The sequence below is a fragment of the Somniosus microcephalus genome, chromosome 1 (assembly GCF_052327205.1).
Source record: "Somniosus microcephalus isolate GS21.2 chromosome 1, FLI_Smic_1.0, whole genome shotgun sequence".
NCBI classification, from domain to species: domain Eukaryota; kingdom Metazoa; phylum Chordata; class Chondrichthyes; order Squaliformes; family Somniosidae; genus Somniosus; species Somniosus microcephalus.
Window position 1 is genome coordinate 386,973,017 of NC_140987.1, and position 14,600 is coordinate 386,987,616.

The 14,600-nt window shown below is 45.5% G+C and overlaps 1 protein-coding gene across 3 annotated transcripts in view; it reads left to right on the plus strand.

The window, feature by feature from the left end:
* Positions 1 to 14,600, plus strand: part of LOC147125080 (Krueppel-like factor 12) — a 220,216-nt gene that overhangs the window by 184,695 nt on the left and 20,921 nt on the right. For all 3 annotated transcript variants that reach the window (XM_085997074.1, XM_085997090.1, XM_085997082.1), the window contains 2 exons: positions 4,254 to 4,392; positions 4,906 to 4,959. In XM_085997074.1, coding sequence (XP_085853200.1) covers positions 4,254 to 4,392; positions 4,906 to 4,959 — 193 coding nt within the window. The remainder of the gene's footprint in view (positions 1 to 4,253; positions 4,393 to 4,905; positions 4,960 to 14,600) is intronic.

Consider the following 14,600-nt stretch of genomic DNA (forward strand, 5'->3'; position numbering starts at 1 on the left):
AGACAGTGCAATCAAGCAGCAACTGTCGCTGCCTTTCAACATAATTTCCTCTGTGATTGTTTGAGGAACAGAGGACCAGCTAAAGATATTTTATCCTAATTCTATAGAAGCTTTTTGGCTAAAATTGCACATTGAGGTTATTTTTGACAGCGTTAGTTATAACCACGATCTCCTGTGTGTGCTGTCTGTCAGGTACATGTATTAATCAAGTACTGGAGGTTTGGGTATACTTTGCACACGTTCAGGTTTATGTTTGGCATCCATGGGCCAAAAGACTAAATTTCCCAATTAATACATCATTTCCCCTCCTGTTTGTTTTGTGTTCTTTCCCTAATCTTTGCTGCCTGACTGCAATGTGCTTGGACATCAGGGCCTAGAAATTGAGTTTGCGCCGCGCCAGGGCTTTAGTGCCGGAAGTTAGCGCCGGCGCTAAGTCCCTTTGCGCGCGCCAAAAATTCAGTAGCGCCGCGCCCAAATGGCTGCCGGCGCTACTGAAGGGTTTTAGCGCCTGAAAACTGGCGCAACGCGCCGCATTGCGGCGCTATTCCGGCGCTGCGGCACCCGCTGCGGTGCGGCAGGCTCGGGAAGTGCAGGCCTCCTCCTTCCGTTAAGGAGGAGCTGCCTGCACCCGGCCGCGGCCCGCGCAAATCTCTTCAAAAATGAGCCCGGCACCTCGGACAAGTGCCGGGCTTGCATCTGTTCCGGGGGGCGGGGGGGAGAAGTCCGGGGAGGGAGCTGCGGGCAGGCGGCCGGCGGGAAAGCGGCCGGCCGCTGCGCCTCCTTAAAGCGCCGGCGCAGACTCCGGCAACACTCGTTTGCCGGAGTCTTAGTTGCGGCTGCCACTGGCGAGGCGGCCGCAAATGAATTTCGGCTTGGGGCCGGGTTACCACGGCAACCGGGACGCTGCGCACACCGATGACGTCATCGGTGCCGGCGCAGCGCTACCGGTCTACCGCCGCGGAAGGGCCCCAGGCAATTTAGGAACCGGCGCCAATTGCAGCGCTAGGCCCTCTAGCGCCGCAAAATCGGTGCTAAGGGCACTGAATTTCTAGGCCCAGCAGTCTGCTGCCCCATAACTCAAGTAGCAGTGTGAGCTTGGGCAGTGGGTGTTGGCATGCTATTCAAAAAAAAAAAAAAAATTGATATGTGAGAGAGGATCAAAACCAAGCTGCACTTTCTGTCATATATGGAGAAAAAATCCTCACCACGTTTAACGGGCAGACTCGGCCTCCTGAGCTGCTACATCGACAGTGCACCAGCTAAGCAAGGCACTAGAAGCAGCGCACATCATCATTACAGCAGGCAATCCTGTGTGGCTCAAGCATGGAGCTGCACCATGCAATGGGTTGAAGTGCACTGCATCGTATCATCGATTACTTGGCAATCTGATTTATGTCATTCTGCTGCAGACTGCTCTTTGCCCATTCACGCGTGAGGAAGAATAACTGTATAGGTTTGAAATCCACTGCCGTATTGACAAGTGGAAACATTTTTATTATCTTGTTCTTAAAATGCCTCTTTTTTTAATGTTAAAAGTGTTGATCAGAAAGTCCCCATGATTCGTGTACCACTGGGGAGGTGGGAATTTTGGCAACTACTTTTGCCTGCTGATCAGGAACAGTGAGGACAGTTGTAGCACCCTCCATCGAAGTGTTGCTACTGTCCTGGCTGTGCTCCAATAACTCAGCAAAGTCCAGGGATGCACCTAGAAGCTTCCTAGTCTTATGACTCACCATGAGGTGCATTTACCCAAAGAGCTGTTGGGACCTGATGGGGGTGGGGAGGGGTAAATATTGTATCCTCTCCTCTCAAGGCTCTTGGTGTCAGCTGTGGCTCAGTTGGTAGCACACTCGCCTCTGAGTCAGAAGGTTGTGGGTTCAAGTCCCACTCCAGGGACTTGAACACATAAAGCTAGGCTGACACTCCAGTGCAGTGTTGAGGGAGTGCTGCACTGTCGGAGGTGCCGTCTTTCGGATGAGACGTTAAACCGTCTGCTCTCTCAGGTGGACGTAAAAGATCCCATGGCACTATTTCGAAGAAGAGCAGGGGAGTTATCCCCAGTGTCCTGGCCAATATTTATCCCTCAACCAACATAACAAAAACAAACAGATTATCTGGTCATTATCACGTTGCTGTTTGTGGGAGCTTGCTGTGCACAAATTGGCTGCCACGTTTCCTACATTACAACAGTGACTCCACTTCAAAAGTACTTCATTGGCTGTAAAGCGCTTTGAGACGTCCGTTGGTCGTGAAAGGTGCTATATAAATGCAAGTCATTCTTTCTTAATGGTCATGGTGTGGAGATGCCGGTGTTGGACTAGGGTGGACAAATGTAAGAAATCACACAACACCAGGTTATAGTCCAACAGCTTTATTTGAAATCACAAGCTTTCGGAGTCACCTGACGAAGGAGCAGCGCTCCGAAAGCTTGTGATTTCAAATAAAGCTGTTGGACCATAACCTGGTGTTGTGTGATTTCTTACATTTCTTAATGGTGACATTGAAGGCACTAGTGCTCACTGGATAGTCTTCAGAGCATGAAACATAAAGGTCAATTATAGTGTCTACTGCCACTCTACTAATTCAGTAGAAAACAAAGGATTAAACCTCGGACTTTCCTGGTCTGTACGGCCTTGTGCCACATCACATGATGCACTCAATCGCTCAGGAGGATGGAGGTCTGGAAGTGCTACTGAGATGATGAGTGAGAGAGCAGAATGAGCCTACAGAGTTGAGAATATCAGTACTTTATCGATTTCTTTACACTGTTGATCTCACCGGGCAATAGCCTCTGTGTTATGAACACCAACTATCTGAACAAAATGTCGCAAAAAACAGCAGACAAATGAAAGGATTTTAAAGCTAAATTTGATTCCTATACAATAGTGGTACTAAGGGGGAACAGGTATTTTCTGCTGATATTGGCTCATTTTTCTTTCATCATTAAAAATGAATACCAAAAACAGAAGATAAAATTAACAAGAATCTTTCAGTTTAAAGACAAAACAACTCTTCAGAGGACCACTCAACAGTGGATCGAAGACCATGTTCCTGTTGCAGCTCTAAATTAGATCTACCTATATGTAAAGGTTTTCTGTCTAATGTTGCCCATCACTCGCCAAATGTTGCACTTAAGACATTACACTTCAAAATGTCACGTATGAAACCGAGAGTAAGAAAGCTAGTCATTGCCTGCTGGGTTTTCTGCCCTTGGGGGTGCTATCGATCCACTGAGAAACAATCGACCTCTGGATGTGACTTTCTACAGCATTGAGATCTTGTGGCCTTAAAGGGACAGGCAAGTTTAGGCACCTCTTCAGCTGAGCAGCAGAGTATTACATGGCACAATGCTCTTGTCCTTGCAAAACAGCATACCTAAGAAACTTAGGAAGTATAGGGCCATCCTTACAGTACAGGACACCACCAACCTTGGAAACAGTAGGAGAGATGAGATAACTCGGAGTAGGGTTAAGGTGACTGAAAATTTTTTTTTCAGATTTTAGGAGCAAAGGAAGGCTGCAAACTTGATCTGTGCCTTTGTTACTTCTCGACTTAACTATCCCAAAGAACTCCTGGCCGGCTTCCCACATTGTACCCTCTAAACTCAAGGTCATCCAAAACACTGCTCGCACCAAGTCCCGTTTACCCATCACCCCTGTGCTCGCTGACCTACATTGGCTCCCGGTTAAGCAAAGCCTCGATTTTAAAATTCTCGTTTTCAAATCTCTCCATTACCTCTCCCCTCCCTATCTCTGTAATCCCCCCCAGGCCTACAACCCTCCGAGATCTCAGCGCTCCTCCAATTTTGGCCTCTTGAACATCCCCAATTTTAATTGCTCCACCATTGGCAGCCGTGCCTTCTGTTGCCTGGGCCCTAAGCTCTGGAATTCCCTCCCTAAATCTCTCTGCCTCTCTACCTCTCTTTCTTCCTTTAAGATGCTCCTTAAAACCTGCCTCTTTGACTAAGCTTTTGGTCACCTGCCCTAATTTATCCTTATGTGGCTCAGTGTCAAATTTTATTTGATAACACTCCTGTGAAGTGCTTTGGGATAGTTAAAGGCGCTATATAAATACAAGTTGTTGTCGTCAAAGGAAATGAGAAATTCCACAAATTTGATTTCCTGGGAAAAGTGGGTTAGTGTAGTTGTCCATTAGATCATATTATTGGTTTTCAGTAAAATATAAAGCAAACGGGCTTTGTGTCTGTATCCAGTTACTCTCTTTCATTGTGTAATTGATCTTTGTTTTTGCAGTGAGAATTGATCAGAGTCCCATGTCCCCTATGGAGATTAAAACTGACAGTGAGGAAGACGATGACTCCCCTAATATATCCTTCGACAGCGTTCACGAGAGCAGCTCTGCCATTCTCAACATATCGGGGGCTATGAGAGAGTAAGTATTCACACCGTCTGCTGCTACTGCCTTCTGTTTTACTGTTGCAATTATTACAAAATACCAATTGCCAGAATTGCATATGAGACCAATGCCTTTTGCTTTAGTGGTTAATGACGGTAGTGGTCCACTTCTTTGGTTATCGGATGCTGTGCGAATTAATTGGTGTGCATTGCCACATAATCTAGCCTCTACCATGAATTTGTACTTTCCATTAGTTGGGCAGTGCATTGTGTTTGCACCTGAAATTTCTAAGAGAATCTATTGGTAGGGCTCTCTAACCAGAACAAGCCCAGTGGCCCACCTCGTTTTGAGAACACAAGAGCAACAAACCTTCTAAATGTAACTGGCTTCTATATGGGCACAACTTCTCGGGAACTGCAGTGATCTACGAAGCATATTTATTTTTGTGAGTTCTCTGGTTGCAGGATATCTGCAGTGTATTGAGTGTGCATTGGGTTGAGAACCATGATTGAAGTGACTAACCGGAGTTACTTGCTTCTATTTTTCTAGGGAGGACTCCATGTGGCCTATTGATCCGACCCGGCTGCTGGAGGATCCATATGGGTGAGTGTTTAAGGCAGGTTGTGAAGAGAACAACCAAGGGCAGTGGCTGTTTTGTTGTGGCTCTCTGCTTGTAATATATTTGTAACAATCATGGAGATGACCCACGTGGCACAGTTGGCAATAGGCAATGTTCTAGCGAAGGGTAAGAATTTGATCGATGCCTGTGGTGGGATCTTGGGCCACAGCTGGTGTCATGTACAAAGCTGAGGCCAGGAACTTTCTTACTTTAAAAGTCAGGGAGGACTGTTGGAGAACAGGTTAAAGTGGGCCACTCACCACTTTTTGTCTCAGCATTGCAGCTATAGATCGTGAGGAGGCAATAACTGGGACATTGTGGCCGTGGGACGAGAAAAACAAATAGAAATGATGGAGACCAGAAAGGTTGCAAGTTCAATCCTCAGAGTTAACTGATCTCAACCAGGGTAAGTGGTAGGGACACTGCTGTTGGCTGCAGGATCCCTAGATTAGGGAAGGAAAAAGCAGCCAGGGTTCTTGCTCCTGATTTGCTATACAGTGGCCCCTACTAGATGTCCATGTGTACAGATGTCTGGCGAGGACGAGAATCGTCTGGTCTATGATGACTCCACAGATAGATAGACTGCTGACATTCACTGTTGAGGCTCACACAAATAATGGCTGCTTCGAGAGGGCCTGGAGAGCAACTGCCACTCATGGAGCCATACCTGAGCAAGGAGTCAGCACCTCCAGGAGAGGGGGGAATAAAATTGGGGCATAAAACTGAAATAAGGAGGATTCGTGGGGTAGTACACTGCTCTCAGCATAGTGCTGTCCCTATTTTAAGAGAATGAAGCATATAGGCATGTGATTTAGCAGACCTTTTTATAGATTAGCCTCACCCTACAGAGTAGTTTATTGTTTTTTTTAACCACTTATATATTTAAATATAACCCGTATGGTGATGGTGCTTGGATGTTGAACTGGTCTGCGAGTGACATTGTGCTATTGGTGGTAGCAGTAGTTTCATTGCAGTGAGATTAGCAGTGCAGTTTTACTGATTTATTACTGACATTGTAGGATTAGCATGATCAGCTCCGATGGACGGGTCACATCGTCCGCATGCCCGATACGAGACTCCCAAAACAAACGCTCTACTCGGAGCTCCGACATGGCAAGAGAGCCCCAGGTGGGCAGAGGAAATGCTTCAAGGACACCCTCAAAGCCTCCTTCAACCACCGTCTGCCCCACCTGTGACAAGAGACTGTAGGTCCCGCATTGGACTCATCAGTCACCTGAAAACTCATTTTTAATGTGGAAGCAAGTCATCCTCGGTTCCGAGAGACTGCCTAAGAAGAAGCAGCATGATATAGTGTCCCTCCCCTTTCCTTCCTAGCCCAGGAACACTGTTGTGTTTCCACTGCTCAGATCAATGCACAGAACAAGGATCGAATTTGGAATCTTATACATTTACCCACTGAGGCATCCAGAGAGCCATTCAGTTTTCTTTTATGTTCCTCCCTTGATTAGTTAACCTACTAATTAACATGCAGAAGATTTGAATCACGTGGATTCCTGGAAAAATCAATTTTCCGGTTTCTGGGAGAATACCTGCATTGGAGATGAGGTTTTCTGAATGTGCATGTTAAGCTGCTTCCTGCTCCATGGTACCCAAGTGGCTGTTGAGGCAGAGACTATAGGACTGGTTATTCTGAATTTGCATTACCTTTGGCGAGGCTTTCCACTGGGAAATGGAGGGTGCAGTCCCACCATTAATTTTAATGGTCAAGATATTGTAGGCAGCGTGCCCGCGAGTTCCTGCTGGGTGAGGCTCCCTGCCGGTAACAAGAACTCCGATTATTTCAAAGAGATTTGGAGAAATATTGGAAGAGGAAGAATATAAAGGGACACATGAGGAAAAGGTGGGGAAGTGGGATTAGATTAGAAAGCTGCAGTTGAAGTGCTAGCACAGGCTCGAATATCCTGTTCCTGTGCTGTAAACGCTGTGATTCTCTATCAGTCCATGGCCAACAGTGTGAATGTGAGTCCATTATTTAAAAAGTACTAAATATAGAATGCTGCGTCGCAAGTGGCAGTCGTCATGGCAACGCGTGAAGGTAGCATTACTACAGAGTGATTATTAAGCCTCTCTTTAAACAAAATCCATTTTACTAATGAAATGGGACGAAACCCAGTCTAGTATGAGGCCCTCTTCAAACAAAATCATTTATCGTCAATAATGCTGCAGTTTGACAACTTGGTTTCCCAAGTTTCCCTTTTTTAAAAAGAAAACACATTTCTGTTTCCTCTTATACCCCTCCGTACCTTGAAGGTGCTGATTCATGCTAGGATATGGTTCAACGACTGCCAGCAGTCCTCTGATAACTCGGAACAGTAGCCATTCTTGATTTCTGAGTTTGGATGGTCAGTACTGGGAGGCTATTGAATTGTGGGGGCATCAGAGCTGAGCCTGACACCCATGTGCACCCAGTGGGAGAGGGTCACAGGACACTCCTCTGACTAATTAGAGATTAAAATGGTTGATTGGATGTTGGGGCCAGTTTCGGCAGGATTAGTCCAACACTGCCCTGCATTATGCTATCACCCTACAGACAAAGACATGGGCAGCCCCATAGCTGTAACATTGATTCCCAACTAACCTTAATCGACTTTTTGTGATTGGGGGGGTTTCCAAGAGTGAGGGTTTTCGGGCAAACTTGGGATACTGTGGAAAGGCACCTAGGAACAGCTACTAATTGTAGTTGCAGATGTCTGTGCTCTTCCAACCAAACAGGGTGGCGTGGTTACCCAGAACTAACCTGAGATGAAAGGAGAAAATACATGCAACAGGAGTAGGCCATTTAGCCGCTCAATCAGATCATGGCTAATTGAATGGCAGAACAGGCTTGAGGGGCTAAATGGCCTACTCCTGATCTGTACCTCCACTCCATTTACCCGCCCTGGTTCCATATTCCTTAATACCATTGCATGACAAAATTCTATCAATCTCGGTTCTGAAATTTTCAATTGACCTAGCCTCGACAGCTTTTTTTGGGCGAGAGTTCCAGATTTCCACTACCCTTTGTGTGAAGAAGTGCTTCCTTGTTGAATGGCGGAGCAGGCTCGAGGGGCCGAATGGCCTACTCCTGCTCCTATTTCTTATGTTCCTGACATCACCCCTGTCTAACCAGCTCTGCAGTTGGGTTGAATTTCCCACCACCTATTCACAGAGCTATGCTAAAGGTGGGTACAGAGAGGGCAGTGATTCGTACCATCTCGAACACTTTTCTGTTGAGGACTTAAAACTGATGTTGAAATAAGTTTGTGTGTGTGTTACATATGGCACAAAATAACATCGCAGAGAAGTGAATTAGACATCACCAGCCCACCGGTGTAATTATCATGTGTTTACTCCCAAGAATCTGTTGTTTAGCTTCTCTAGTGAATCTGCATACAGTGATATTTGCCATGTTCCAATGCACAGTGCTTGCTTGCCACGCCTTGTCACGGTGCAGCAGGCCCCAATTACCATGTCACAGTGCACCACACCCAGTTGCCGCACCAAATCACGCAGCACCACACTTGTTCAGCAAGCCACGTTGCAGTGCACTTGGCATGTTGTCTAATACACTCACTTGTGTCAAAGGCTGTGCAGACCAGGTTCTGTAGTTTAAAAAAAAAAGAAACTATCATTGAAAACACTACTGATGAAAGGGTTCCTTGAGAGTTCACTAATGATTCAGGACTACCTCTTGGTCCATGTCCCAACCTATGGACACCAAACTCCTCTGTTTCTATTTTTAGCATTAGTCAACAATTCTTTCAATCAACTTTATTAAACCATCTCTGTTTTATTAAATCCGCCATCTGCAAAATCCAAGTGAAAGCTTATGCTTTAGACTGCGTCTGTGGGTGGGGTGAGTGTGGCATTTGTGTAGTTTTCTTAACTTTTTCAATGTTACGAGGAAAATAAAGGTGAAAGAGGTTCTAGTTCAGGAACTGAAACAGGTTCTGGGGTTTTCAAACTGCCCACACCCAGTAGAGAAGGAGAAGAGCTGGTGTTAGCTAACCCCTCCCAGTTGAAAAGGCCTTCCTGGGTAAACATGTTACGCAAGTGTCTGTCTGCATGCAGCGAAACAGCAGGAAACAGGCTACTGGCCAAGTTGCTTCATAAGGAGGTTAGTCTGTTTGTCGACTGTGCACTAGAGCTGATTTAATCGTGTCTTACCAAGTGGGGAAAAAAATTGCCGGTGGAAGAGGACCTTGGTGCCCCCTGCTGGTTAGTGTTGTTTCAGTTCAGTAAGGAATGATGACTTTTATCAATACAATAAAACCCTTTGACAATTGTCTCCAGGATGACATTTTAAGAAGGGTATTTCAGTCACTCAATATCCACATTCAAATAAGTGAACTATCCTCCACAGCAATCTGAGACCGCCTCCCATGTGTCACTGAACTGATTTTGATGAAAGTTCTCCGTGTCATTGCGTGTCAGTCCATTCACTTACTATGAATTAGTCAATGGAAGTGCCTGTCAATCTGAAAAAAGTCTCTCCTGCAAAGGAAGGGAGGGAGAGGAGAACAAAGAAAAATGAGACTACGGACATGTACAGGTATATTATTGTCCTAGTCACTATAACAGCTGCATTGTCTCATAAGGCTAGATCTTCTGTTTATTGATCATAAATGGCCATAATTCGAGCCCATAATTCGGCTTGAGAATCCTGCCTCAAGCTGGGACTTTTGCCTGAACCTAGTGAATTTGCTTCCTGGTTTTACATTGCAAATAGTTGTGGGAGAAAATAGATCAATTTGCCTTGGTTGTGACTCAGCTTATTGAAACTACATGTAGTCCTTATGGCCACATAAGAAGTCCTGTTAAACTGTACCCATGTAAATGTTGCACATGGGATAAGGGGATCTATGCCAAGGGCACGTGCCATATGAAGATTTTACGTTAAGCTGACTTGAGTTAAGTTCGTCCATGACCAAGAAGTAAAATATTATGAATGTGGCTCCGCCCTGGATACCACCTGGGACAAATCTCTTGCCAAATTTGATTAGTGTAAGTTGCAGTGTTCGAGTGGCATCCACTTGCCTGGATGAGTGCAGCTCCAACAACACTCAAGAAGCTCAACACCATCCAGGACAAAGCAGCCCACTTGATTGGCACCCCATCCACCACCTTAAACATTCACTCCCTCCACCACCGGCGTACCGTGGCTGCAGTGTGTACCATCCACAAGATGCACTGCAGCAACTTGCCATGGCTTCTTCGGCAGCACCTCCCAAACCCGCGACCTCTACCACCTAGAAGGACAAGGACAGCAGGCACATGGGAACACCACCACCTCCATGTTCCCCTCCAAGTCACACACCATCCTGACTTGGAAGTATATCGCTGATCCTTCATCGTCGCTGGGTCAAAATCCTGGAACTCCCTCCCTAATAACACATGGGAGTACCTTGCGGTTCAAGAAGGTGGCTCACCACCACCTTCTCAAGGGAAACTAGAGATGGGCAATAAATGCCGGCCTTGTCAGCGACACCCACATCCCATAAACGAATAAAACTTTTTTTAAATCCTAGTGTTTGACTAGATTGCCCTAGGAGGATTGGACGAAATGTCAGAGCTTATTTTTTTTAAAGCTGTCTTAATGGTTCATCGCCAGTTAATGTCTTCATTGTGCAAAGTCAGAAAGCCTTACATGGGCACATCTAGTTTTAGAATCCCTGGTGGCCCTCCGTATGAAACGGTTAGAGAAATCTCTCTTCAGGGACACTTCCTCGGAGACCAAGTGGAGGTATCATTGACGAGCTCTGGGAAAGGGCTGCTCAGGAGCGGATCCACCTAATTATGTTGAAGCAAAATCTTGAAGCTGTGGAGCAAATGATTTATCATCCAGTTATTTTTAAGTTCACCCATGACTGTAAATAACCGAAACCAATCTCTGTCCTTGTGTGTGATGACGGCTCTCTTCTCATCTATCTTTCTCCTCCTTCTCTTCCTCTCCTTGCATTTTTTATTGCAAAAAGTGCAAATGTTTCTGTGGAAGCAATTCCTAGCAGGCCTCTCGAGGCAGCATGCGTGCATGCTGCAGCATGTGTGTTCAGAGGCCCACCCCTTAGAGAAAACTTCATGCCTGGGCTCAAAAACGATGAGCTAAATAAAACTCTGGAGTTGCTTGTTTTTGCACTTGTTGTTACAGCCCTGATTTTTAACCTGGGGCAGGCGGGAGCGGTTCCCCCATGGACTCCTTGGCATGAGGCTCAAGCCATTTTAATTCCCGGGCCTCATAGGCAGTGGAGAGACCAGAGTTGGGAAGGCACTCCTGCTCCTCCTGACCCACAAGGAATCCTCACAAAAAATTTTAAAAACAAAACTTATCTTGGCCTCTTCAGGCCATTGTGCTGCTTCCGGCCTGGTTTGGCGTTGTGTGGGCCTCCTGTGATTTCAAGGTAAAACCGTGGTACTGTGCCAGTGATGTCATCAGTCCGCGACTTTCACATTTTAATTAAGCCCCCCGCCAGTTTGTGGCGGGTGGCCGCCATGCTGCCTGAATCCTGGTAGTTAAAATGGCGGGGGCAGGAATGCAGCAGCTTCCACCCAGCTACCATTTCAAAACTCATCCGCTCCGTTCCCACCAGGCGAGTTGGTTTAAAATTGGGGCTTATTTGTTAATCATAATTCCCAACAATACGTATGCTAATGTTAGAAAAGTGTCCTATTGGAAGCCTTATACAATAGCAGCACTTTCAATGAGATTTGGAATAGATACGGTCATGCTGGAATTGGGCAATTTTTGCACAAGTTTGTTTTGAATTAAGTAACTTTGTGCAGCAGCACAGAGTAGTGATCAAACAGTGACATGCAGCATTGCAGGTGCATGTACTTGTGTGCATGTCCACACAAATGTACAACCTTGTGTCTCTCCCAAGGTGTGCGGTAAACCCTTATAATTATTATTCCAGTGCTTTTAATGCTTCAGTAATGAAGACCTTCCCATTACAGGGAGACCAGTTTCATTCCCCCAGAGCTCTGAGCTGTTAATCAAACTATTTGCCTTCAGCACTGAGGAGGCCCCAAAGTGCAGTTCTAGGGCAAGTGTTACAAGGATTGCACACGTATTAGCTATAGTTGAAGATACTGTTTTAGCTTGAGAACTCCAGTATGTATTTTTAACTTTTACATGTGCTTCCTCATCTATTTCATGAAGGCTCTAACCAGTCTTCTTTCATTATCGCTGAGTGTAATTCTGGACTTGGCAGGTCAGATATTTGGTGCGTCAGTTCTGCTGTCTTATTCTTTGCCTTGCCTCCTCTCCTGGAGCAGCTGACTGATACTGTGGTATGGTGCCTCTGGTATCTTGCATAAGTGACCATGCTTCATGTGTGAGCTTGCAGTGTGCATTGGTAGACTATTCATGCTGGATCCTACTCTGTCCACCCTGCTTTTTAATAGGAGTCACAAGTAGAGATCAGCAGTGGAACCTCTGGCAGATTTGTTTTATCCCTCTCCCTAGCTCGGGATGCTGAAATCAATGGTCGCATCCTTATTGCTTTGCTACCCAGCTGAGATCAGATAACTTGCCATAGACTAAGTGTTGAACCTTACACCTACTTGCTCAGTGTGGAATGGCTCTGCTCTGTCTGTCTGTGTTTATAGTGGACTTCGCTTACATATTCATAAATGCTGCAGCTATAGAACAGAACGGCTTCAGCGTTTCAATGTTAATAGGAATCTGAGCTCTCGCTTCCTATTTGGGGTTTGGCTAGATTTCCTGTTCAGAAAGCCACTTGCTGAAATGATGACTGTACGCAACCAGCTTTGGAGAACAAAGTTTCCCAAGAAAATTTGATACACTGTAACAGCATAGGATGTTGACCTATATAAGGATTTATATAATGATTCCGGCTCAACCGCATTGAAGTCAAATTTGCTGCTGTTCTAGGCCAAACTCTGAGATAGAATGTTGCATTTTCATCTAGCATCAGGGAAGAGGAGAAGGAAGGTTGGTGCGAAGCCCAGAGCATCTGTCCCTACTGATTGGAGCAGGAAATCAGTAAACTGTAATAAATCAAAGAAGAAACGTGGTCATTTTAACATACCCCGCCCGGGGAGAAAGTGACTGGATCGGATTGGCCGCCTGTTTTGCACCCCGCCCTACTTCACTTTCCATTGACTTAAAGGTCAATGATAGACGACAGAGTCAGGAGATCACAGGCAGAGTAAAATGTCAAGAATGGAAGAGGAGTGAAAGACAGACAGATGCGAGGGTGCAGGTTCATGCTTCTGTCCCGCTAACTCCTAGTCTGATGTGAGCTGAGGTGAGCTACTTGCCCCAGGGAGTGAGAAAAGACCAAAATCTGTAGGGTAAATTAAACTGGGCTGCTTAGCTTCCCAACACTGAATCCTTCTAACTAGTTACAGAACTTGCATTGGTAGAAGTCTGCTAGTAGTAAACGTATTAACCATCCATTTTGGATATAGACATCACTGTTGTACGGTACTGTGTTTGTGTCCATATTCATGCGACAAAATCAGCATTGACAAGCCTCTCCCACGAGTTCCCAAGCCCCTCCTACCTCCTGCTGTGATTGACAGCTTTGTAGACTATGGTGAGAGTTCATGTGAGATTGGGAGTTCTGGCCCACAGTGTTCAGAATTGTCGATCAAAGCATGCCCACCAGCAAGTAGGGGTTTGGGAGCAGTGCTGGGGGTTAGGGACAGCGTTTTGTGGGGGATGGGGGTGGGGTACTGCTGGCGACAATGCTTTAGGAGAAATGTTTGTGCAGCTGCAGCCATGGTGGGTCTAGTGAAGCAGAACCAAAACCATGCTTTTGTTTTTCTCTCCTTACCAAATTGGGGTGAGAGAGGAGCGGCTGGGAGCAGCAGCACTTTTGCGGGGGGGGGGGGGTGGGAGGGGAGAAGCTGGGAGTTTAGAAAAGCTAGACCTTGATGGTCTTTTGAAAATCCAAATGTCACTTTGTTTTCCTTTTTTAAATTAAAAACAAATCACTTGTAAAGTGTACACCTGTTTAACACTAACCACAATTTTGAATGTAAAAATTCTAAATTCTCCACACCCTGCCCCATGACTTGGGGAAGCAACATTTAGAAAAAATATTACAATTGTTAATGTGTTGCCTAAAGCCCTGATGAAATTATCCAAAGTTCAGTAAGATTGGGTTTGAAGCCCCCATTTGATATTGGGCATTTAAAAAAAAGAAAGTAACTTTTTTTCTTCCAGTAATAGGTCATCTGCTGCTACAGGGGGAAATACCTTTAGAACGTAAAGGAAAAATAATTAATTCCCCAAAGTGGCAACTAGATAGTAGTTTTCCACAAAATTGAACAGAATCCCTTCCTTTTTAGATGGAAAAATTATACTCCACATGCTCATTGAAGATTCCGAAATTCTGGAAAATGCACCAATCTAAAATCTACCAAGGGCATTGTCACATCCCCTCTAGAAATAAATCTTGTCCCTTCAAATCTTCCCTTTTCAGACTTTCATTACTACAAGTTAACTTAGTGCAGTGCAGTGGGACACTGGCTTGTTATCAGTGTAGATTCCGCTTTCACATGACAAGCTTTTTTGGTGACTCTGCCAGCTTTTTTCTTGCTAATCGTTCTTAGGTTTTCTTCTGTGTATTAGTTTACCTGCACAACAATGTAGCCAAGA